This window comes from Osmerus mordax, chromosome 6, assembly GCF_038355195.1.
Source record: "Osmerus mordax isolate fOsmMor3 chromosome 6, fOsmMor3.pri, whole genome shotgun sequence".
Taxonomy (NCBI): Eukaryota; Metazoa; Chordata; class Actinopteri; order Osmeriformes; family Osmeridae; genus Osmerus; species Osmerus mordax.
The window spans coordinates 19,159,466-19,185,150 of NC_090055.1; the positions used below are offsets into that span (position 1 = coordinate 19,159,466).

At 46.6% G+C, this 25,685-nt stretch overlaps 1 protein-coding gene across 1 annotated transcript; it reads left to right on the plus strand.

The window, feature by feature from the left end:
* The first annotated feature begins 359 nt into the window (after positions 1–359).
* On the plus strand, positions 360–24,721 carry cyb5r4 (cytochrome b5 reductase 4). Its single transcript, XM_067237875.1, has 17 exons — positions 360–485; positions 601–722; positions 4,513–4,666; positions 7,354–7,454; positions 7,842–7,926; positions 8,229–8,261; positions 8,500–8,620; positions 14,607–14,664; positions 14,751–14,844; positions 16,162–16,194; positions 16,584–16,706; positions 16,834–16,974; positions 17,174–17,371; positions 20,628–20,778; positions 21,489–21,575; positions 21,694–21,855; positions 22,025–24,721. Exons 2-17 carry the CDS (start codon positions 639–641, stop codon positions 22,077–22,079), a joined length of 1,680 nt encoding a protein of 559 aa, XP_067093976.1. The 5' UTR covers positions 360–485; positions 601–638; the 3' UTR covers positions 22,080–24,721.
* Positions 24,722–25,685: the final 964 nt, after the last annotated feature.

A 25,685-nucleotide genomic window follows, 5' to 3' on the forward strand; every position in this document is an offset into this window, starting at 1 on the left:
TGCATGTAAAAGGTTATTTGTAAAGTTGCGTTTTGCCGCACAACTGTAACTATACAGCATCTTGTAACGACGCTAGAGAGCGATGTTCGTAAAATAGTTTTTTTTTCATAATATTTTTTTAATAGGTTCTTTTTTTTTTTTTTACAAAGAGGCAACAAAGAAATCTATACTAACAATGAGCAGAAATTTAGCATTACCATACAGTATAAAGTATTGTAAAAAGAATCGTTACATTGCTCTTTACGTGTTTACATGTACGTCATCGTCCTGCGACACATACTCTGTAGTTCTCTAACAGTGACATGGATGGCTAACTCCTTAATCCTTTTTGCAATGTTTCAGTTGATCTAAGTTTTTTTGGGGGATAAGTTCCACATTCTACTCTAAGTAGACGTTTCGTCATGGATTTCCTATATGTTTATATTTCCAGGCATGGTGGATCTAGCCCATGCTTAGCTGACTAGCTAGCTAGAATTACCTAACCGGTATTTCACTAAAGGAAATGTGACTTGCACCTCAACGACAACATTGTTACAACGTCGTTTTGCGAACAGTAGCTGTTCCTTTTTTTGTCGTGCTAACTGTAAGTTTGTCACGTAGGATTCCTAAGGAATTTGGGCTGTTTTCGGAGAGTCAACATGCTTAACGTCCCGTCCCAGTCCTTCCCAGCGCCAAGCTCCCAGCAGCGCGTGGCTCCGGCGGGACAGTCCGGGCGTAACAAGGTAAGTTTGAAGTCATGTCCGTCAAAGTGCCATATTCTTCAAGGAAGCACCATAAGTGGACAAGCCGCACCCTATTTAGTGTCATGTTTAGAGTGAGTTCTCTACATGGTGTTGTTACAGTCTCTGAATTGACGACCAGTGTTTCTCTTCGTATTGTAGTGAACTGGGGTTGAAAGCAGAATTCAGTGTGTAAGACATGACAGTTTGTAACAACTTAAACAGTGCATCCGAAAGCGCTTCACAGTTTCCACATGTTGTTACAGCCTTCTTCCAAAATTGATTCAATTCTTTCTTCCCCAAAATTCTACACACAATCCCATAGTCACAGTGAAAAAAAGTTACAATTAAGAACGAAAATATAACATGTACATAAGTATTCACAGCCTTCGCTCAATACTTTGAAGCACCTTTGGCAGAAATTACAGCCTCAAGTCTTTTTGAGTATGATGCTACAAGCTTAGCACACCTATTTTTGGGCAGGTTCTTCCATTCTTCTTTGCAGAACCTCTCAAGCTCCATCAGATTGGATGGGGAGCGTCGGTAAACAGCCATTTTCAGATCTCTCCAGACATTCAATCGGGTTCAAGTCTGGGCTCTGTCTGGGCCACTCAACAATTTTGAGCAAAAAAAAAAAAAACTTTTAATCAATTTTAGAATATCAAATCAATAAAAAAAAAAATATTTGTATAGCCCTTTTTACAAGCAATGTCACAGAGGGCTTCACATACGCCCATAGAACTGCCCCTCAACTAACCTAAACCCTCAAAGAAAACAAGGAAAAACTCCCAGAACAACTCACTAGGGGAGAAAAAAATGAAAAAACCTTGGGAGGAGCAATTCAGTGATGGATCCCCTCCTTGGTTGGTGAAAGAGAGTTGCAGAACACAGGCTACCGGTAAACATAGTCATGCAACAGGGAAGTGTCAATGGGTGTTGAAACACCAAAATCCAGTGTTCAACTTGGGTCAGAGTTGGTACATGTCAGTTTAAGCAGAGGTAGCCAGCCACAGGGCCACAATATGGCTGTAACATGACGTGGAAAAAGGCAAGCTCTGTGAATACTTTACAGATGCACTGTACATAATTCATACTGCTAATAAGACACATCACAAATATAAGCTTGTGCCTGGTTGTTTATTAACAAGTCTAACTTCACGACATGTTAGGCTACACTGTATTTAAGCTAGTTAAATACATTTACATTTATTCATTTAGCAGACGCTTTTATCCATAGCGACTTCCAAGAGAGAGCTTTACAAAGTGCATAGGTCACTGATCATAACAACAAGATAGCCAAAAAACATCGTGAGTAGCCAAAACATGAAGCACACATTGTGAACAACCAAAGTAAGTGCCAAAGGGAAGAACCATAACAGCATGTAGTTAAACAAGTTACAATTAAACAACATGAACCGCTATAAGTGCAAGTGTACCTGTGGAAAAAAAGCAAGCAACAGTAGTAAAAACAATATATCACAGCGAGAACAAAAATTTAAAACAATTACCACTAACCACAAGAGCAACAAGTCTCTAAGCAAGAGTCATTGTGATCCTTGAGGAAACTGACATCGGGTCAAGCGAACCATTCCTAAGTACCGTTGTACTCCCAAAATAAATACAGTGTCTTTCAATAGCACATTCCTGGCTTTGCTTTGGAAACCAGTCACACAAAACTGGTACACAGCTTTCATCAGGATGACAACCTCCTCTTCCACGTCTGTCTCCTACATGTCACCATTGTTGATCCCGTTACTTCACCTGTGTTTACCTCATATTTGATTAATTTAACAGACACTTTTTATTTAAAGTGCCGTTCTAACAGTTCGTATAGAAAGTACAACGTATAGTCCAGGATCAGAAGTACGTATTTGTAACAATATGTTGTTGGTCATCGTCACGGAACGGCCTGTGTTTACCCTGAACCGAGCAAAATAACCACGTCGCAGTTTCTAGGCACTGTGCTACAACAATAATATCAAAGTCAAAGAGATTTATTGCCATGTGCACAGTACTGCACAGGGTCATTCTGGACAAAATATCAAATTGGGTGTGCTCAAGCCTTCGGCGAGAGCACAACCTTTGTTCTCTCACATATATATTATTATTATTATTATTCTTTTTGCCCCCCTAAAACTCAGCCAATATTTGGCCTACATAGACAACGTAGGTGTCAAAAGTTTCGTCTTGGTAGCGATTGAGTTGCTTCTATTGGAATTTACGTTCCGTTGCATGGTTTAGGCTTAAGTTAAGTTTTTGTGGCGAAAAGTGAAGCTAACGGTGGCTAATTTGCTAGCCACAGTCACTGACGTTACTAACGTCACTGCGTCACTGCGTAGTATGTGTTGCCCGGGCAACACATACTACAGTGGTCTATGATGTATCTGTTTTCAGTCGTTAAAATAAACATTCCTCACATATACATTTTCGTTGTATGATTTATTCTGACATTAGTAAACGATTTGTTGGTGAAATTACCATTACCTGTGGTTTCAAACCAGTGTAGCTCACTGCAACGCTGTAGCCTACCCGAGACAATAGTGTGAGTAGCTAACAAAAACTCCTCAGCTGTTCAAGTCAAACGGCTACAGAACATGTTCGGCACTCCCCTTACTCAAAAGTCTTTCAATAGTTGAAACAATCTGACTACTAACCTGAACTTCATTGCCACAGCCTAAACTTTGTCAATCTGTTCATGAAAATAATTAATTTCAGCCTAAACCGTACAACGGAACGTTAAATTGAATTCAACCAACGCAATCGCTACCAAGACGAACACAGCAGTAGTCTAGTACTGTACTGTAGTAGTAGAATTTACCGGGGCAGCTTCTCCACACAGGGCTATATCGCATTTTGCGTTGTTACTGACAATGATCGCTACCAGTGAGCTTTTTATGAATGAGCGATTTTCCACTAAATAAATGTCAAGTTTATTTACGTTTTTGGGGGCATATTTTCAGTTAGCAGATGGTACTGTTTGAATCGCGATTCTATCTTCTGTCGTAGAATAATCTTCAAAGGGGGTTCTTTATTAATGAATGAATGCAATACGAGTAGGCTAAATGCCTGAAAATATCACTAGAAGGGACAACTTAAAAGGACGTGTAAGTCATAGAGATTAGGTCCATTGTTACACCGGTCTGCCAAATGTATTCGTTTTGATTCAGCCTGTCAGCTGCCTCTTGCAGGGGAAATGAGAAGACATCATATTTCATTCTACACTTCACTCGTATTTTGAGTTGTAAATGAGCAGCAAAAAAAAGATGCTTTTAAATCTATGTAATCTTTATAAATAGTATAGCCCGATGCATTTTTATATAAAATATACAGATCCCTGTGCAACCGACGCAAGCAAGCACACCCTACAATTTCCCCAGAAATTGTATACTCTCTAGTTATAAATAGCAACAGTATTACAAATATAAAGTGAGTATACACTAAGTTAAGTTCAGTACAGTGCAACAATAACATCTCACTCCAGTATAACAGTACAGTGCAACAATAACATCTCACTCCAGTATAACAGTACAGTGCAACAATAACATCTCACTCCAGTATAACAGTACAAGGCAACAATAACATGTCACTCCAGTATGACAGTACAGTGCAACAATAACATCTCACTCCAGTATGACAGTACAGTGCATCAATAACATCTCACTCCAGTATGACAGTACAGTGCATCAATAACATCTCACTCCAGTATGACAGTACAGTGCAACAATAACATCTCACTCCAGTATAACAGTACAGTGCAACAATAACATTGTCAGCTCTGCTTCTGTTGTTGAAGGTGGCTCTAAAGCCAGGCCACAGCTTGATGGACTGGATCCGAGTGGCCAAGAGTGGGCGGGACTTGACAGGGCTGAAAGGTCGCCTGATCGAGGTGACGGAGGAGGAGCTGGGGAGACACAACACCAGGGAGGACTGCTGGACCTGCATACGAGGTGATGCTGCTCCTCCTCAGTAGCCTGCAGGTGGCAGGCCCTCTTGGTCAAAACAAAACACTTATTTGTTGTGTCGCCCTTTTTAACAGGCAGTGTCAAAGAGGGGTTTGGGTTAGGATTATTCCAACCTGGAGAGATACCCTCCTGTAGGTTTACACTCTGACCCCTGATCTTAGAGAGATACCCTCCTGTAGGTTTACACTCTGACCCCTGATCTTAGAGAGATACCCTCCTGTAGGTTTATACCCCAACCCCTGCTTTTGGAGAGATACCCTCCTGTAGGTTTATACCCCAACCCCTGCTTTTAGAGAGATACCCTCCTGTAGGTTTATACCCCAACCCCTGCTCTTAGAGAGATACCCTCCTGTAGGTTTATACCCCAACCCCTGCTCTTAGAGAGATACCCTCCTGTAGGTTTATGACCCAACCCCTGCTCTTAGAGAGATACCCTCCTGTAGGTTTATACCCCAACCCCTGCTCTTAGAGAGATACCCTCCTGTAGGTTTATACCCCAACCCCTGCTCTTAGAGAGATACCCTCCTGTAGGTTTATACCCCAACCCCTGCTCTTAGAGAGATACCCTCCTGTAGGTTTATACCCCAACCCCTGCTCTTAGAGAGATACCCTCCTGTAGGTTTATGACCCAACCCCTGCTCTTAGAGAGATACCCTCCTGTAGGTTTACACTCTGACCCTGTTCACGGAGATACCTTCCTATAGATTGACAATCCAACCCTGTTCCTGGATAGATACCCTCCTACAGGTTTACACAATAGCCCTGGGGTCCGTTCTTCGTACGTTGCTTATTACATCCGAGATCAAATTACACATCCAAGATGACATCATCTTGCTAATCATTATCTGGCTAATCAGGTTCTTCGAACCCCCCTGTTGTTTATGATTAGTATAGCTGGATTGAGTTGTCTGGGATAATTGCGTGTTCATGCATGGGTCTAAAAGGGGGTATGTATCGATAGTAGAAACCTTGATCAGCAGCGCTGCTATTGGCTGCACACCATGGCCAAAAAGAGCGCCCCGTTTTGTTTCCACAACAGAGCAAGAGCTTGCTCGAAGGTTACACCGAATTTGAAGATTTAATCAGAACGGCAGGGAACAAAATCCAGGAGAGAGGCCTGGCTAAAAGTAGCAGACAAATTAAATGTGTAGTAGTGACCACGTTAGATGTTTTAACGCTTATTACAGTAGGATAGGCCTATATGTTTTTGTATTTTCATAATTACTTTGTTTAGCATCTCTAATGTCATATAATTTAATGTGGTTCCAACAAATTAATGATGTAAATGACACCCTCACGAGAAAACCGATATCTCTCAAAAAGTAGAGTATCGTGCTGTGCTAAAGGATCTTGTCTATCACGCAACGTGCGATTAATTCGGGTTCATGTTATATTCTGCAAATTCTAATCCTTGCACCTTCCGCAACAGGTTGTTGTCGTAAAAACGGATAAGACATGGCTGTGACCGACTTCCTGTATCACCTCTGCGTATAAAGCCGCAATAGAATCTTGTTTACATAAAATAAACCTGCTCCCGAGCAGGTTTAAGCTTACGGACCTGTTGCTATGACAGCAAGTCCAGAATGAGTGTTGAAGAACCGAACAATCCAAGATCATGACAAATCGTCAATAATCAAATCCAGCGAACTGAGTTAGTGACGTACGAAGAACGGGTCCCTGCTCCTGGAGAGATACCCTCCTGTAGGTTTGTCCCCAGGAGCAGGGTTGGAGTGTAAACCTGCAGGAGGGTAGATATCCAGAATTTACCACTGCAACAAATATTTACCAGGAACTAAGGTTGGTTAAGGTAAATTGGGCTAATCTAATTTCCTCTCTCCATCTTTTTCATCCGCCGGCATCATCCGCTCATCATCCCAGGTTTTCCACATTAGCTGTAATGCCCCCATTTGCAGTCCGGGGAATTTGCTCGCTTGTCAGAGCACAGTGAACAGTACAATCTTAATTCACTTTAGGAGAGAAGCGGATGTTTGCCGCAGCGACTAGGACAGTTTGTGTCACTCTTATTTGATATGCACGCACACACAGACATATACATGTGCCCTGGTGTGTGTGTGTGTGTGTGCCTGTGTATATGTGTGTGTGTTGGTGTGCGTGTGTTGGTGTGTATGTCAGTGTGCGTGTCCATGTGTATGTGCGTGTCTGTGTTTGTATTTCTGCGTGTGTCCAAGGCTAGTGCTTCAGCCTCTGCATGTGACTACCCTAGGGCTCGTCCCTGTGGGAGAACTCCTCTTGTTTGTAGTACTGTGATGGAGTACGTCCAGGTCAGACAAACTATACAAGAAGTTCTTGAGGATACAGATTGATAGTTCGACACGTCAATATTCAAATGACTGACCTTTACAGCACCATCTTAAATCACTGCCCTTACTGTTGTCCGCCCACACGAATAAACATCCAAATGCCGGTTCTCTCCAGCAGAGGGCGCTCCACACTCCTGTCACTGCTCGGGTGACCGTTACCATGGGAGCCAGGCTTCTTTTAGCACTCTTACTGTTCTGCAAGGCCATGCACACTCAAAGACTCACATGTTTTAACCAGGTTTTCTTTTATTCAATTATTCATGTACTAAGTGACTTTTTTTGTGAGTAAATTGTGTGTGTTATGCGTGGTGTGTGTGTGTGTGTGTGTGTGTGTGTGTGTGTGTGTGTTAGGCATGGTTTACAATATAAGCCCCTACATGGAGTTCCACCCTGGAGGAGAAGAGGAGTTAATGAAGGCAGCAGGCATAGATGGCACAGACCTGTTTGACCAGGTACAGTCCAGTGTGTGTGTGTGTGTGTGTACGTGTGTGTGTGTGTGTGTGTGTACACCATGTGGGCTCGTGTGCCAGTACACACATCGTTTCTGAGTTGCAAAAATCCTAAAAGCAATAATATTGCTTTTAGATAAAAAATCTAGTTAGAGTAGTCTAAATGGCTTATCTTATTGCTTAATTTAAGTAAACACATTTTCTGATTTACTGCACTGGCAGGCAATTTGCTCAAAACGAGTATATTTGCATTTAATCTTGATAGGGCATTATAGTGTGTCCTGTCTGGGTGGATGGGCCAACGTGCTGCTGTTCTTAGCGTTTCTCCTCGTGTGTGTGTGTGTGTGTGTGCGCGCGTGTGTGTGTGTGTGTGTGTGTGTGTGTGTGAAGGTCCACAGGTGGGTCAACTATGAGTCCATGCTGAAAGAATGCCTTGTGGGCAGGATGGCAGTGAAGAGTAGCACTGGCATTAAAGGTACACACACACCTGTCTGTGAACACACACACACCTGTCTGTGAACACACACACACACCTGTCTGTGAACACACACACACCTGTCTGTGAACACACACACACCTGTCTGTGAACACACACACCTCTGTTTGTCATTAAAAGCACATACTTCCCTCCCAGTCAATATCCACACACACATACACACACACCCTCTTCTACCTGTCAATATCCATTCACTTCTGTCTATCATTAAAGGTACCTTCATGTAAGCTCACCTTCATCATTGTAGATGTTGAGATGAAATTGTCCTCTTGTTTTCACAGCCCCCAAGAAGGACAGCATGACTCACTTGAACGGTACTGCCTTCTGATCTAGACGTATGGATCACATTGATGTACGAGTATTGAGTGTGGCATATGGGTATTAACTTTGAACTCTTCTCTCTTACCCCCTCTCGCTCTCTATCGCTCTCTCTCTCTCTCTTCCCCTCTCTTTCTCCCTCTCTCTCTTCCCCTCTCTCTCCCTCTCTCACTTTCCCTCTCTCTCTTTCTCTCACTCTCTATTTCTCTTTCTCTTTCTGTCATCTTTAATCAGGTCTCTCCCTTCCCCCGCCCCCTTCGTCCATGGCCCCCCCTGTAGGCCTCGCCCCGCCCTCACCCTCTGCCCCACAACAGCCAGCAGCAGCCCCACCTCCAACCAAAGATGCGCGGCCCAGGTATTCAAAAGAACAGCCCCGATGCAATACCCACAGACTAAAGTAACATCTCAGCTACCAGACACAGTGTAAAGTAACATCTCAGCTACCAGACACAGTGTAAAGTAACATCTCAGCTACCAGACACAGTGTAAAGTAACATCTCAGCTACCAGACACAGTGTAAAGTAACATCTCAGCTACCAGACACAGTGTAAAGTAACATCTCAGCTACCAGACACAGTGTAAAGTAACATCTCAGCTACCAGACACAGTGTACAGTAACATCTCAGCTACCAGACACAGTGTAAAGTAACATCTCAGCTACCAGACACAGTGTAAAGTAACATCTCAGCTACCAGACACAGTGTAAAGTAACATCTCAGCTACCAGGCACAGTGTAAAGTAACATCTCAGCTACCAGACACAGTGTAAAGTAACATCTCAGCTACCAGACACAGTGTAAAGTAACATCTCAGCTACCAGACACAGTGTAAAGTAACATCTCAGCTACCAGACACAGTGTACAGTAACATCTCAGCTACCAGACACAGTGTAAAGTAACATCTCAGCTACCAGACAAAGTGTAAAGTAACATCTCAGCTACCAGACACAGTGTAAAGTAACATCTCAGCTACCAGACACAGTGTACAGTAACATCTCAGCTACCAGACACAGTGTAAAGTAACATCTCAGCTACCAGACACAGTGTAAAGTAACATCTCAGCTACCAGGCTCAGTGTAAAGTAACATCTCAGCTACCAGACACAGTGTAAAGTAACATCTCAGCTACCAGGCTCAGTGTATAGTAACATCTCAGCTACCAGGCACAGTGTAAAGCAGGTTTGGACTGGGACCGAAAAACAGCCTGGCACTTTTAAACGCAGACCGGCCTGCGACCCGTGTACAGTTGCTTAATACAAATAGGCTACATAATAATAAAGTATCATGCAGTGCTATCGATGACTGTTAACAAAATTAGATCTAATACAGTATCTAAAAATGAATATGGCACCAGAAGCTCGTCCTACCTTCGACGATCAGCAGGTTGCGCATCTGTGTGCTTCGCTCTGCAACTGTCAATCATCCCCTCACCATCAAGGGCCGTCACAATCTCCTGTTCTGTAGCCATCATCATGAAGCTCTCCAGGTGATCTTGGGGACATGGTGCTTCTCGGTCTGTTCCTGATAAATGTCAAGGTTGAGAGACTTCTCTCACATGCCACGTGTGTGATAGAAAGAGTGAGGAGGAATTTAAATGCCAAGCCAATCACACTGTAGGCATCCGTCAAAAGGTGGTACTTGGTCAGGATTTGCAGCTTCTGCTGACCAGACTCATCTCTTCCTCAGTGTGTTTGCCACTGTCAACCTCTTCACCATATTCAGATATTTGAGTGGATCTTACACTGTATTCATCAGAATCGGAACCAGAAAGGGTTTTAATCGCCATAAACGTTTGCACAGACAAGGCATTTACTGAGCGTTCCCAGTGCTGTTGTTGGTTGCCCTTTTTGCCTTATTTCAATGAAGTTTTTTGGATCCATACAGGCGATATCTTTCCAAAGGTTTTCATTTGCCTCAAAGCGGAGGTGGCTGCTCTCTAATAATCATAATAATAGTAATACATTTGATTTCCAAGGCGCCTTTCTCTGCACTCAAAGACACCGTACAGAGGTACAAAAAAACATTAAAAGCAGCAGAAAAATAGGTTTTTCTTCTTCCTGAAACGTTTTTCAGGGAGAGAATCATGGACCTCAGCCTCAGTCAGCCTGTTTTATGAAGCTCTGCATTGGCCCACCAAGCTGTCAGCCGCTTGCTTCACACCCTCAAAGTCCCTGTCACACTCCTTCAGGCTGTTTTGGTTACCTAGAACCAGCCAATGGGCAGTCAGGATGTCCATGCCATTGGTTTGCAGGTACTTAGAGAAGGATGAAATATTCTCAGGAAAACCTGGGCAGTGAGAATGGTCTCGTACTTGAGCAGACACTGTAAATCCTTTTGCTTGAACTCGCACAGTGGGCTTAACTGCTGTGTCATTCACAATCTTCTCTAGAGTTAAAATTAGGTCTACAAACAATGCATTCCCTGCCTTCCCAAATGACCCAAACACTTTTTTTCAGGGCCACATCTTTAGGCACCAGCGTGTTTCACCTATTGGTGACAGGTGTCTGTGGCTGAGGGTCATTACCCAGCTGTCTGTGGCTGAGGGTCATTACCCAGCTGTCTGTGGCTGAGGGTCATCACCCAGCTGTCTGTGGCTGAGGGTCATTACCCAGCTGTCTGTGGCTGAGGGTCATCACCCAGCTGTCTGTGGCTGAGGGTCATCACCCAGCTGTCTGTGGCTGAGGGTCATCACCCAGCTGTCTGTGGCTGAGGGTCATCACCCAGCTGTCTGTGGCTGAGGGTCATTACCCAGCTGTCTGTGGCTGAGGGTCATCACCCAGCTGTCTGTGGCTGAGGGTCATCACCCAGCTGTCTGTGGCTGAGGGTCATCACCCAGCTGTCTGTGGCTGAGGGTCATTACCCAGCTGTCTGTGGCTGAGGGTCATCACCCAGCTGTCTGTGGCTGAGGGTCATCACCCAGCTGTCTGTGGCTGAGGGTCATTACCCAGCTGTCTGTGGCTGAGGGTCATTACCCAGCTGTCTGTGGCTGAGGGTCATTACCCAGCTGTCTGTGGCTGAGGGTCATCACCCAGCTGTCTGTGGCTGAGGGTCATCACCCAGCTGTCTGTGGCTGAGGGTCATTACCCAGCTGTCTGTGGCTGAGGGTCATCACCCAGCTGTCTGTGGCTGAGGGTCATCACCCAGCTGTCTGTGGCTGAGGGTCATCACCCAGCTGTCTGTGGCTGAGGGTCATTACCCAGCTGTCTGTGGCTGAGGGTCATTACCCAGCTGTCTGTGGCTGAGGGTCATCACCCAGGCGTCTGTGGCTGGGGGTCATCACTCGCTCCCTCCCAAATGTTCATCCGCTTATAGTCTTCTAGAAATGAATACTGCCACATCATGTAATACAGAAAAGAGGGTAACAGATGGAATGACAATGGCAGTGTCAGGTAATACTAGATTTAAAATGTGTGCATAACACCAGACATGAACTTGAGTCGTGGAGTGTGCTGAGAGTAGAGATTCCCTGGTACTTTCCCTGCATGTTGGCAGCTCCATCGGTCGCATTGCCAACACATTTTTCAATATTCAAGTTGTTGTTGTCCAGGACCTGTTTAAGCAGGTTAACGAATGCTTCCCCATATGAATCCTGGCAGTCCACCACAGGAAGCAGTCTCTCATGAACAACATCTGAAACGGAGCGAACAATAACGCTACACTGGTCTTTGGATGTGATGTCTTGGGTGGTGACTATCTGGACTGAAAACATACCAGCTTCCCTGACCTCTTTTGCCACTTGTTCCTATATCTTATGGCTGATGGGTTCAATAACTTATTCAACTGTTGCCTTGGAGAAAAAGGTAACTAGTGACCCTCTTCCACCTTTTCCTCCAGATTCATGAAGCCTTTTACTGTTTGAGATGCAAGCAGTGACGCGTTCATTTAGACAGACATCATATTTGCTTAAAGATCCTGTAAAGTGGAGCTCCGCCCCCTCAAATTCATTGAATTTGAGGGGGCGGATTTGCTCACATCTGTTGATCGCAGAGTACAGATTTTGTCGGCCTTGCTGGCTTTGAGAAAGTACACATCCGCACAATCTTTGTAAGCGATGGTTCTTTCGTGCTGCTCTATCCTTCGGTGCACATGTGACCAGGTTTTCATGCCATCCTTAACAAATGCATTCTCACTTCCAGGCATTGAAAATGCAATGCAGACTGTACAATATAGGGAGTTTGTGTTTTCACAATAGGTTAAGCACCTGCGCGAAGTTGGCCCCCACCCAACGCAAAACATCGTCAAAATAGTCTCAATTGTTTGTGCTGCTTTCATTTTTTAGATATTAAAGAATGTTTTACAGGTCATCCTGAGGTCACTCAGCCCCCCCACATACTCCGAATGAACCCAAAATAGTCGCAAACATTTGTGCTGTTTTGTGCCGTTAAAATTGAAGTTTTTGCTGCAGCGGTATTTTTTATATTAGACATTTAATTATGGGCGATGACATCACCATGTTAAAAAAAGAAAGTAAAAGAATTGTATAACACTAACATTGCCTAACTAGCCTAACACTGTATACTAAAGTGCACTTTCTTAAACATTTTGGTCAGATAAACTTTAAAATGTGGGTTCAAAACCTGGAACAACGATAAACTTTTTTACAAGTTAGATACTGAGATTATTGAGATGTATGACAACATCAATACATTGAAAAAACGTAGCAAGTGTATTTATGAAATAACGTTGATATTACTACAGTTTTTATGCAGAATTCATTTCACAGAACAACATTACAAGTAAAAACATAAACCTTGGAGTTTGAGTTACCTTCCATACATCCTGTGAGCCTTGCTGTATTTGTTGCTACTTGCTAGTTGAAAATGCACAATGGATTAGTAACAATTACGAGAATGCACATGGTAGAAGAGTGACTACAGATTGGCCTTTACCTATTCTTACATATCCAAAAAATGACAGCAGCACAAATGAAAATACTTGCAGCACAAACAGAGCACAAACGATTGTGACTATTTACAATCAGTTTGGAGCAAGTGGGGGGGGGGGGGGGGGGGGGGGCTGGTGACGTTATCGACCATAATTAAATGTCTGATAAAAGAAATACCACTGCAGCACAAAAAAACAATTTTAATGGCCGAAACCAGCACAAGCTATTGAGACTATTTTGGGTTCATTCATAATATGTGGAGGGTCTAAGTGGGGTCTGAGAGGGTCTCAGGATGACCTTATAAAACATTCTTTAATATATAAAAAAAGACAGCAGCACAAACGAAAATAATTGCAGCATAATTCAGCGCAAACGTAGCACAAACGATTTAGACTATTTTGACGATGTTTTGCGTTGGGTGGGGGGGCAACTTCACGCAGGTTATGTAAGCCATTTTCTGTTCTACCTTTTTCACATTCACATTAGAAATACTTGTTGGTTGTTGTGGATGAAAATTGAAAAACATATCTTCTATTTTGTTCCTTAACCCTGTGTTCTCCCTTACTTTCTTTTTCCTTACTTCTCTCTGCATCTGCTTTTTGATGTTGCAAAAGAACAATAATCAGTTAACTATAGTCAATAATGAAAATAAATTCAACAAACTAATTTCCATATAATAACCCTGTTAACTTATAGTCTGTTGTGTACAGTTGCATTGCTGCACCTGTCAAAGTGTGTCCACTGGCCCCTGTCACCACAGCAGCCTCCATCTTTTGCCCTGTGTCACCTGTGGCTGCTTTAACCCTTGTGTTAAGGCAGCACGAGGGTTAATACACAGAACAGGATTTTGGATCACTCCAGTAAACAGTTGCTTGGTATTCAGGCCGTCTTCAAAGTGAGGGTAAACTATTAGGCTATATAAATATTTGTTTTTGCATAGTGCTGTGGCCATAGCGGCCGTTAGTTGGACCGGCCGTTCGGGAAATCTCCCGATTCTCCTGAGGGCCAGTCCAACACTGGTGTAAAGTAACATCTCAGCTACCAGACACAGTGTACAGTAACATCTCAGCTACCAGACACAGTGTACAGTAACTACATCTCAGCTACCAGGCACAGTGTACTGTAACATCTCAGCTACCAGACACAGTGTACTGTAACATCTCAGCTACCAGACACAGTGTACAGTAACATCTCAGCTACCAGACACAGTGTACAGTAACTACATCTCAGCTACCAGGCACAGTGTACTGTAACATCTCAGCTACCAGACACAGTGTACAGTAACATCTCAGCTACCAGACACAGTGTACAGTAACTACATCTCAGCTACCAGGCACAGTGTACAGTAACATCTCAGCTACCAGACACAGTGTTAAGTAACATCTCAGCTACCAGGCTCAGTGTAAAGTAACATCTCAGCTACCAGGCTCAGTGTATAGTAACCATGTTTACTCTGCAGGTACGACTGGTTCCAGACAGACGCGACTGTTAACCTGGTGGTGTACACCAAGAGGAAGGTAATACAGTCACACTGATGCGCTGCCATGACCGCCCCCCCTTACAGGAGGATGGGGCGTCCAACCTCTCGAATCTCCTCCCTTAGATCCCCAGCACGGGTTGTACCATCGTGGACCTGCAGGGGGGTGTGCTGCGACTGGAGGTCCTGCTGGGGAAAATGTCTTACATGCTTCATCTACGTATGTACCCTCCTCCCACGCACACAACCACACACTGCACACACAGCATACACACACAACCACACACTGCACACACAGCACAAACACACAACCACACACTGCACACACAGCACACACACACAACCACACACTGCACACACAGCATACACACACAACCACACACTGCACACACAGCACACACACACAACCACACACTGCACACACAGCATACACACACAACCACACACTGCACACACACACAACCACACACTGCACACACAGCACACACACACAACCACACACTGCACACACAGCACACACACACAACCACACACTGCACACACAGCATACACACACAACCACACACTGCACACACAGCACACACACACAACCACACACTGCACACACAGCATACACACACAACCACACACTGCACACACAGCATACACACACAACCACACACTGCACACACAGCATACACACACAACCACACACTGCACACACAGCACGCACACCACCACACACAGCAAACACAGCACACACTCAACCACACACTGCACACACTGCACACACACAACCACACACTGCACACACAGCACACACACACAACCACACACTGCACACACAGCACACACACACAACCACACACTGCACACACAGCATACACACACAACCACACACTGCACACACAGCATACACACACAACCACACACTGCACACACAGCATACACACACAACCACACACTGCACACACAGCACGCACACCACCACACACAGCAAACACAGCACACACTCAACCACACAACCACACAACCACACACTGCACACACAGCATACACACACAACCACACACAGCACGCACACAACCACACACAGCAAACACAGCACACACTCAACCACACAACCACACACTGCACACACAGCATACACACACAACCACACACAGCACGCACACAACCACACACAGCAAACACAGCACACACTCAACCACACAACCACACACTGCACACACAGCACACACAGCATACACACACAACCACACTCACCCTCCCGTACACACTCCCCTGAGCTGCAGCTTTCACGTCTCCGCATAATGAAGTGGCCTTCCAGATGATTCCACAGTGGGCCAGCCAGCATTACAAGGGAGGAATGACTCTGCTTTGACAAGTGGAAGAAATGGACTGCAGCATGAGTCAGATGGGTTTCCTCTCTGGGGACGGAACTCTGTTTGAGTACAGCAGTTAAATAATCTATCTCTAAGTGCTTGGTTCATGCTAACTGTAACTGAACCGTGTTGGGGTGTGAAGGCTGAAGTGACTGTGAGTGTCTCTCTCTCAGGGCTCGCCCAAGACGTACAGCCAAGCGTTGCTGGTAAGAAGAGAAATCATTTTGTGTGATTGTAATTTTGTGTGATTAAAGTCGTGCCGAAATTAAAGTTTCTTTGTCACTCTTTTCGCCTTGTGTCTTCGTCTCTCTTCTTCACTCTCTTTCTTTTCTCGCTTCCTCTATGCCCTCTCTCCCTCTCTCCCACCTCTCTCTCTCTCCCACCTCTCTCTCTCTCCCACCTCTCTCTCTCGCCCACCTCTTCCTCCTGCACATTTGCCTCCTCGTTTTTTCTCTTCCTTTTCCTCCCCTCCTCTCTTCCTCCTCTCTTCCTCCCCTCCTCTCTTACTCCCCTACCCCTCCTCCTCCCCCTGCTCCCTTCCTCCTCCTCCCCTCTCCTCCCTTCCTCCTCCCCCTCCTCCCCTCCATGGTAACAGTCCAGACAGCATCTGCTGTGGGGACGGTCCAGCTCATCCTTCGTAAGCAGGCCAGGGGGACGTGGCCAGAGCTGGGCCAGCCTCTGGACTCGCACGACTCTCTCCTGCGGAGGAAGGACAGAGGTGATCTTCTCCTCAGCTCCACACTTCAGACTGGAAGCGTGCTCTGTTTATTTACTGTGGGAGGACAACCCAAAATCAATGTGTGTCTTACTGATTGTCTCTCCCCCCTTCCCTCCCCTCCATGCAGGCTTCTTCTACAGGGAGTGTGTGTTGGTGTCTAAAAGCGAGGTGACCCACGACACGCTGGTCTTCCGGCTGCAGCTGCCTCAGGGAACGCTTCTGCACGTGCCCACTGGGAAACACGTCTACCTCAAGGCCCGTATCCAAGGTAACACCCGGACGCGCGACCCTACCTCCTGACGACAGCTGGGGAGAGCCATTTGTCAACATGCCTAGCCAGCTGTAACTTAACCGTGCTCAACCCCAAGTCTACCTTGAGTTTGCTACCTAGATATCTGTTAGGGGGAGGCATTTTTCATGGTTTTAATGGATAGTTTTAAGTGGGAAATTCTGTGTCCCTGGTGCAGATAGTGAGGTGGTGAAACCGTACACTCCAGTAGAGCAGACACTCATGCCTGCTGGCCACGCCCCTCCGGATCCCGCAGGCTCTGCCCCCACGCCCCTCCCGGACTCCTCCCCACAGGGGGCGGGGCCTGACCTGTTCCTCATGGTCAAGGTGTACCCAGATGGAGTGTTCAGCCCTCATCTGAACAGCCTTGAGACGGGTAAGGCTGTGTGTGCTGTGAGCCTGTGTACAGGAAGACTGTGTGTGCTGTGAGCCTGTGTACTGGAAGGCTGTGTGTGCTGTGAGCCTGTGTACAGGAAGGCTGTGTGTGATGTGAGCCTGTGTACAGGAAGGCTGTGTGTGCTGTGAGCCTGTGTACAGGAAGGCTGTGTGTGCTGTGAGCCTGTGTACAGGAAGGCTGTGTGTGCTGTGAGCCTGTGTACTACAGGAAGGCTGTGTGTGCTGTGAGCCTGTGTACTACAGGAAGGCTGTGTGTGCTGTGAGCCTGTGTACTACAGGAAGGCTGTGTGTGCTGTGAGCCTGTGTACAGGAAGGCTGTGTGTGCTGTGAGCCTGTGTACTACAGGAAGGCTGTGTGTGCTGTGAGCCTGTGTACTACAGGAAGGCTGTGTGTGCTGTGAGCCTGTGTACTGGAAGGCTGTGTGTGCTGTGAGCCTGTGTACTGGAAGGCTGTGTGTGCTGTGAGCCTGTGTACTGGAAGGCTATGTGTGCTGTGAGCCTCAAATAAACGCTGCACCAAAAATGAACATTGTGTCATAAAAGCCACGGCGTTAAATCGAAAAAATATGGTCAACGTATAGCGTGTGTGTGTGTGTACATATGTATGTGAGTGTGTACATATGTATGTGAGTGTGTGCTGTATGTATGAACACGTGTGAGTGTAGCATCCCCGGTTGAAAAGATGGTCTCTTTAACTGATGGTTCACAATTCCTTTTATTGAAACCTTGTTTTGCAAACACACCGTAAGAGCTGCATATACAAATACATTAACATTAGTAACTCTTACATCAGGTGCTTTAATTACCTTTCGATAAACCTTTTATCTCTAGCGAACAAACACGACGCGAGTTATCAGTAGCATTAGCAATCCCCATTGGCGCATGAAATATGAACAACTTAAATATGAACAACTTAAACTTAGACATATTAATCAAAACAAACCTTGTTCCCTCATCAACCAGTTGCTAAATATCCTTATATATATATTGTACTGCTAATTAATTATATTGTTCTTCGTATTTACTTAAACTTAAATATTCTTTGAGCTACTCATGTGTGCTGTCCTTCCAAATGGCTTCTTCTTCTGCAGGTACCTCCGATCACGACACCTAGCAGCAACTTGTTGCACAGTCCTTTAAAAATAAAAGCAAATAGCAAACAAAACAGGAAACAAAGCACATAAAACATTTGCAACAGTAGAAAATGGTTGTGAAGTAATTTACACTGAGTGTCTGCTGTTCGTATGAACGTGTGTGTGTGAGTGTGAGTGTGTGTGTGCAGTGTTTCCCCTACCATTATATTAGGGGGGCGCCCCGCCCCCCCAACGGCACCCCCCGCCACCCCTGGAAGGTCAAGTTGATAATAATATATATATATATTTTTTTTTTTTATATCGCCAGATCACAAAATCAGTCATTTAAGGTTACCTTTCCTATAAAACCGGTCTATAGCTTGCACTTTAATTAAACAAACTAAATGGCCTCATGTTATTTATTTACACGACGGCATGTCATTTCTGTCTCTACATGGTTGCCACCCCCCCCCCCCACCCCCACCCTCCCCGCCTGTAATCCTAGGGGAAACACTGGTGCGTGTGTGCGCGTGCGTGCGTGTGAATGTGCGTGAGCTTTCGTACGTGACGGTTATGCGGCCAAAGTCTTATTTTGTTTATGAACAAGACTTGTCAAGACGTCCAATTACACCCCCCCCTAACTAAGATGGCAGTAGGGGGCAGAGAAACAGACTACCCACAGACTAAATCATTCTGCTTCCAGGATTAGTGTCATGACCCAGAGTACAGCATTATAGCGGATGTGTTTCCCTGTTGGGTGCAAGCTGGACAAGATTGAAGTGCTGGTTTCCGGCTGCCAGATCATGTTTGGCAGCCACACTGAGCAGTAGGTGGGATCGTTGAATTGAGGTGTCACGCGGGCCGCTGTAGTCACAGTCTTAATCACATACGAAGTCTTCTGCCCAGAGTCTTTCATCATGGCCCCTTACATCTCTCCCTCTCTCTCTCTCTTCTTTGTCCTTTTCCTTTTATCAGTGGTTGTCTATTGTTCTTCGTCACAGCCACATACTCTCCCTCCCTCCCTCCCTCCCTCCCTCCCTCCCTCCCTCCCTCCCTCCCTCCCTCCCTCCCTCCCTCCCTCCCTCCCTCCCTCCCTCCCTCCCTTCCTTCCTCCCTCCCTCCCTCCCTCCCTCCCTCCCTCCCTCCCTCCCTCCCTCCTTCCACCCACCCACCCACCCCCCCCCCCTCCCTCCCTCCCTCCCTGATGTTTGTTTCTTTTGTGTCACATCTCCATCCCTCCCTCTCTCTCTCCCCTCTCCCTAATGTTTTTGCTCCCTCTCTCTACCCCTCACCCTCCCTCTCATTTCCTCTCTTTTTGTCTCTTCTCTCACTTTGAATATGCCCCCCACACTCATGCATCAGCAGAGAACAACACCATTCAGATAAATCAATTACACCCAGCAGATAGCCTGGTCCAACTCAGCACTCACTGTGGAAATTAGTTGCTATTTAAAGTCTGGTTTGCGTGCACAAGCACATGCGCGCACACACACTTTCCACCCTGATGGAGGTGGCTCTGATCCTCTCGTGCGATTGTTAGACCAGAACTTTCCGGGGGTTAATGAATGCCAAGCCTAGCCAAACTGCAGGAGGATAAACAGGCTTCCTTCATTACAACTGCAGCATACTCTCTCCTGGCTGTCCCTTTCTGAGCCCAGCGTGGAGGCAAGGATCCTGTGTTTGTGTGTGTGTGTGTGTGCGTGTGGGTGTGTGAGGTTGTCAGAGAGCTGAAAACGTATTTTCTCCCTGACAGCTCCTGCTAGGTAGGAGTCAGTACAGACAGTCCTCTAGCTACACTGATCAACCAGACAGACAGTCCTCTATCAGCTCCACCCCCCCCAGCTCCACCCCCCCCAGCTCCACCCCCCCCCAGCTCCACCACCCCCAGCTCCACCCCCCCAGCTCCACCCCCCCCAGCTCCACCCCCCCCCAGCTCCACCCCCCCCAGCTCCAGACCCCCCAGCTCCACCCCCCCCCAGCTCCACCCCCCCCAGCTCCACCCCCCCCAGCTCCACCCCCCCCCAGCTCCACCACCCCCAGCTCCAGCACCACCACACTGTCTTCTGTATCATCGCTACATGATGCTGTTGGTGCTCTGTGAAGCTTTTGACTTGCCTTGAGAGGATTCATTCATGCAGTTGTTTTCCCCCCGCTGGTTACCTAGGTGACCGTCTGTCGGTAAGTAACCCTGATGGACCGTTCAGTCTCCGCCCCCTCCGTGATGTCACACACCTGTATCTGATAGCTGCCGGAACGGGGTTCACGCCCATGGCTCGACTCATCCGATTGGCTCTGGAGGATCTGGCCAATCTCAGGTGAGCATGGGACCAGGTGTGTGGGTCAAAGGTCAGCGTGGGCTGTGTTGAGTGGGCAGGGTTTATACTTTAAGGAGAGTAGAGGTGACCAGGGTAGAGAAGAGCAGAGTAAAGAAAGGAGAGGACAGTAGAGTACAGTAGAGTAGAACTGATTTCCGAGTGGAATTGAAATGTATGAATTGCTGTTCAGTGTCTTGCAAGGTGATAAACAGGAAATCTGTCCAAACATCAAAGAGTGACCTCTGACCTCTAATTAAACCTGGGATTTTGACCCCTGACATCTAATTACAACTGGCGTGTTGACCTGTGACATGTTATTAAACATGTGACGTTGGCATGTCAGCTGTAGGGGGCACTGTGGGGTCCGATGACAAGCCGAATGCAGCTGAAACATTGCATGTAAACACAACCTCTCTGCCAATAACAATATGTGATGCACCAACAGGTTGTATGGTGGGTTCAGATGGTGTTGTTGTCAGTGTCAGAGAGTTTATGATGTGAGGGGCAGTTTCCTGGATAAAACATTAATACATAATTTACAGAAGACAGAATTTACAGAAGACAGAGAAGGGAGGACTGTAGGGAATGGACCGGTCTGGAATCAAATATGGATTCTAAATCCTGTATTGTGTGTGTATGCATATTTGTATGTGTGTGTGTGTGTGTGTATGTGTGTGTGTGTGTGTGTGTATGTGTGTGTGTGCTCTCAGGAAAACCAAGCTGATGTTTTTCAACCGTCAGGAGAGAGACATTCTATGGCGCTCTGAGCTGGATGACCTTGCTGCTAAGGAGGAGAGGTAATGTGTGTGTTTATCTGTGCGTGTGTGTGTGCGTGTGTATCACTCTCGAAGATTGAGAAGCATGGTTACAAAAACCTGAAGAAGGCTTTAGCAGTGTGTGTGTGTGTGCCTCCAGGTTCCAGGTGGACTACGTTCTCTCCCAGCCTTGTGATAGGTGGATGGGCATGAAGGGGCGGGTGGACGCGACCATGTTGGCAGACTTCCTGGTCCGTCCCGAGGGCTCCAGCTGTTACGTGTGTGTGTGTGGCCCCTCCCCCTTCACAGAGCTAGCCGTCAGGTGAGCCTTCGTCCAGACACACACTCCTGACTGTCTGCTCCTAGAGCTCAGCTCATAGCCATCATACTAGATGACCTGAAAATAGTTTCTAATGTTACGTCTCCATCTGATACTCACCCCCTCCCTGTTTTCTCCTCTGTGTTTGTGCGTGCGTGCGTGTGTGTTCCAGGTTGGTGAAACAGCAGGGCTTCAGTGAAGAAGAGATTCATGCTTTCCAGGGCTGACATCCACCAGTGTCAGCACTCACACCTCTTAGCCTCAGCTTGCTGCGTTTGCGTGTGTGGGTCGATGTTTCTCTCTGTGTGTGTGTGTGTGTGAGGTGTCATTAAGGTCTGATAGGTGTAAAGGGTTGTTCTGTGTGGCGTTGTTCTGTGAACTGAGAGGAACCTAATGCATCTGTTGTTTACCATGGTCTGCCCAGAGACTCTCATGCTGTTAGACTAGCCGGGACAACGCTTCTCTCTCTCTCTCTCCATCTCTCTCTCTCCCCATCTCTCTCTCTCTCTTTATCTGTACCTCTCTCTGTTCCCTCCCCTGTTCATCCCCCCCGAGTCCTGTCCTGTCCACCTCTCTTTTTCTCTCCCCTCATGTCCTCTCTCTCTATCTCTACCTCTCTCTATCTCTACCTCTCTCTCCCCTCATGTCCTCTCTCTCCCCTCATGTCCTCTCTCTCTATCTCTACCTCTCTCTCCCCTCATGTCCTCTCTCTCTATCTCTACCTCTGTCTCCCCTCATGTCCTCTCTCTCCCCTCATGTCCTCTCTCTCTATCTCTACCTCTCTCTCCCCTCATGTCCTCTCTATCTCTACCTCTCTCTCCCCTCATGTCCTCTCTCTCTATCTCTACCTCTCTCTCCCCTCATGTCCTCTCTCTATCTCTACCTCTCTCTCCCCTCATGTCCTCTCTCTATCTCTACCTCTCTCTCCCCTCATGTCCTCTCTCTATCTCTACCTCTCTCTCCCCTCATGTCCTCTCTCTCTATCTCTACCTCTCTCTCCCCTCATGTCCTCTCTCTATCTCTACCTCTCTCTCCCCTCATGTCCTCTCTCTCTATCTCTACCTCTCTCTCCCCTCATGTCCTCTCTCTATCTCTACCTCTCTCTCCCCTCATGTCCTCTCTCTCTATCTCTACCTCTCTCTCCCCTCATGTCCTCTCTCTATCTCTACCTCTCTCTCCCCTCATGTCCTCTCTCTCTATCTCTACCTCTCTCTCCCCTCATGTCCTCTCTCTCTATCTCTACCTCTCTCTCCCCTCATGTCCTCTCTCTATCTCTACCTCTCTCTCCCCTCATGTCCTCTCTCTCTATCTCTACCTCTCTCTCCCCTCATGTCCCCCTCTCTGACTATGACCAGCCATTCCTCCGCAAGCTGGAGAAGCACGCACAGAGGATATCCAATTACTGTCCCAGCACAGGCCCCCCAGGTACTCAGACAGCCCAGCGCAAGCCTAACAAGCCCCGGCCATAGAAACCCCCCTAATCACCTGCTTCTGTACGTGGAGCTCATCCCTCTCCGACTGCCTGTTAGACTCAGGTGTCACGGCTGCTCTCTCCTGTATGTTAGACTCAGGTGTCACGGCTGCTCTCTCCTGTATGTTGTGGCATTCTTTTTGCTCAGCCACTGCCCCCCTCGCTGTCTTTCTTTCTTTCTCTCTTTCTAACTCTTCTCTCCTGTTCTGCCTCATTACTCCTCCTCAGTTCAGAGGGTGATGGCGGCATTCAGACCAGGAAGTAGGGTAGCCTGTGATGTGTCCTCACGTGCTCAGCCAGGAAGTAGGGTAGCCTGTGATGTGTCCTCACGTGCTCAGCCAGGAAGTAGGGTAGCCTGTGATGTGTCCTCACGTGCTCAGCCAGAAAGTAGGATAGCCTATGATTGGTCTCGCTATGATGGGAGAGAGACCGGTCTGTGGTTCTCCCTGTTAGAACACATTGAGAGAGAGACCCTCATCTTAGAACCCTGGAAAAGAGAGATTAATTGAAATGGCTCTCTACTGTGTAATTGCATAATATTAATATTTCTCAGACTGATTTACTACAACCTTGAAGATCAAAGCCATTCAGACATTTTGCAGTTCACTACGGTGTGTCGCCTGAACAATTGCAGTAGAGCTGTTCTATCTAATTTAAGACATAAAATGACTTGCTGCTATTTTCATTTTATTTTTAAAGAGGGAGCGAGAGAGACCAGCTTTTTTGTTCCACAGCTGTTCAACTTTAACATAAATTTTCCTTTTGACATTTCAGACCACCCGTCCCTTTGTAAAACTGCCATAACATATGCCAAGCTGTGCAGAGCAAAATTCAAGCCCTCTTCCCCACAAAGGGATACTATTTCTTTGGATGTGTGTGAAAGAGGGTAGCCCTCTGGAGTTCCCAGGAGCCTGTGTTCCAACGTCCCAGAGGAAGACGGGTTCTGGGTTTACTGCCAACAGGGGATTGTTGTTTCCTTTGTGAAGGAATAGTTACTCTCAGATGCTGAGCTGTCTGTCTGTGTCTGTGTGTGTGTCTGTGTGTGTGTGTGTCTGTGTGTGTGTGTCGGTCTGTGTGTGTGTGTGTCAGCGCTGTCGCATTAATCCAGTGTAAACACCCATCAGCGGTTTGTTCTCATTTTGGAGAGCAAACCGTTTGTTGCCCGAAATCTCTCCCAGGAGGGGTATCCTGTAGGCAGAATGTGATTGGTCTTGGCTGGGGGAGGGGTATCCTGTAGGCAGAATGTGATTGGTCTTGGTTGGAGTTTGAAATGTCTTCTCCCTCCCTCTCTTTCTCCCTCTCTTTCTCCCTCATGCATATCCTGCTGTGTTACCATGCATACTACTGCACTGTGTGCTTCATGGCACTTGTGTTTAAGCTGTTTGTAAATAAAGAATTGATGCCTAGAAGATGGCGTGTGGACTCCTGTGCCTGGTCTGCTTGTCTCTCCGAGGCAGCAGAGCGCAGCGTTGCTGTTGGGCTTCTGTCTGAAAGCATCCGTTGTGATGAGAAGCACTTCTGTTTCAGCCCGGGGGGTCTCTTTCTGTCCTTCACCTCTTTCTCTATCCCCCTCTCTCCCACTTTCTCCACCTCTTTATCCCCTCATCTCTCTCTTTCTCTCCTCCCCTCATCTCTCTCTTTCTCCCCTCCCCCCATCTCTCTCTTGAACGACTTCAAGCATGTATTCTGTAGGCGCTCTCCGAAACGTCTGTAAATGTCCTTGAATATTTGCACACGACTAGAGCTATCTCAAGCAGCCCCAGTGGCACACAACGCAGGCACCACACGCACCACATACACACTACACCTTCTCTCACACACACACACACAACCTACACGTTATCTCACACACACACACACACACACACACACACACACACACACACACACACACACACACACACACACACACACACACACACACACACACACACACACACACACACACACACACACACACACACACACACACACACACACACACACACACGGCACCTCTAGGGGGAGAGATCACGTGGATGTTTCCACAGATGAAAGGCGACCTTGCGTGTGGTCTTGTTTGTCAAAGAGAGAGGGACGTGGGTTCACTGGTGAAGCTCGTGGAGGGGAATGTGTTGGAGCTGAGCTGCTGCCTGGTGGGAGGTCCACCCTGAGGAAAGGTCAAGGAGAATCCTGGTTTGAGAGAAAGGGGCATACAAACCAGAGCTGTACGGAAATATGATGGAAGGGTTTTGTATAATGTTGTATATCTGTAAGGAATGTCAAATGGACTTTTTTTTTTTACATATTTATTAAGGGTGTCTCTGCTTTATTGGGATGGACAGTGAAGAATGACAGGAAATGGATGGGATGACAGATTTTT

Excerpts from the sequence above, each read along its gene's own strand:
- cyb5r4 (XM_067237875.1), top strand. The coding sequence starts at position 639 with ATGCTTAACGTCCCGTCCCAGTCCTTCCCAGCGCCAAGCTCCCAGCAG. Across the intron at positions 14,665-14,750 it reads TGGTGTACACCAAGAGGAAG|ATCCCCAGCACGGGTTGTAC; the intron begins GTAATACAGTCA and ends CTCCTCCCTTAG. Across the intron at positions 16,195-16,583 it reads CGTACAGCCAAGCGTTGCTG|TCCAGACAGCATCTGCTGTG; the intron begins GTAAGAAGAGAA and ends CCATGGTAACAG.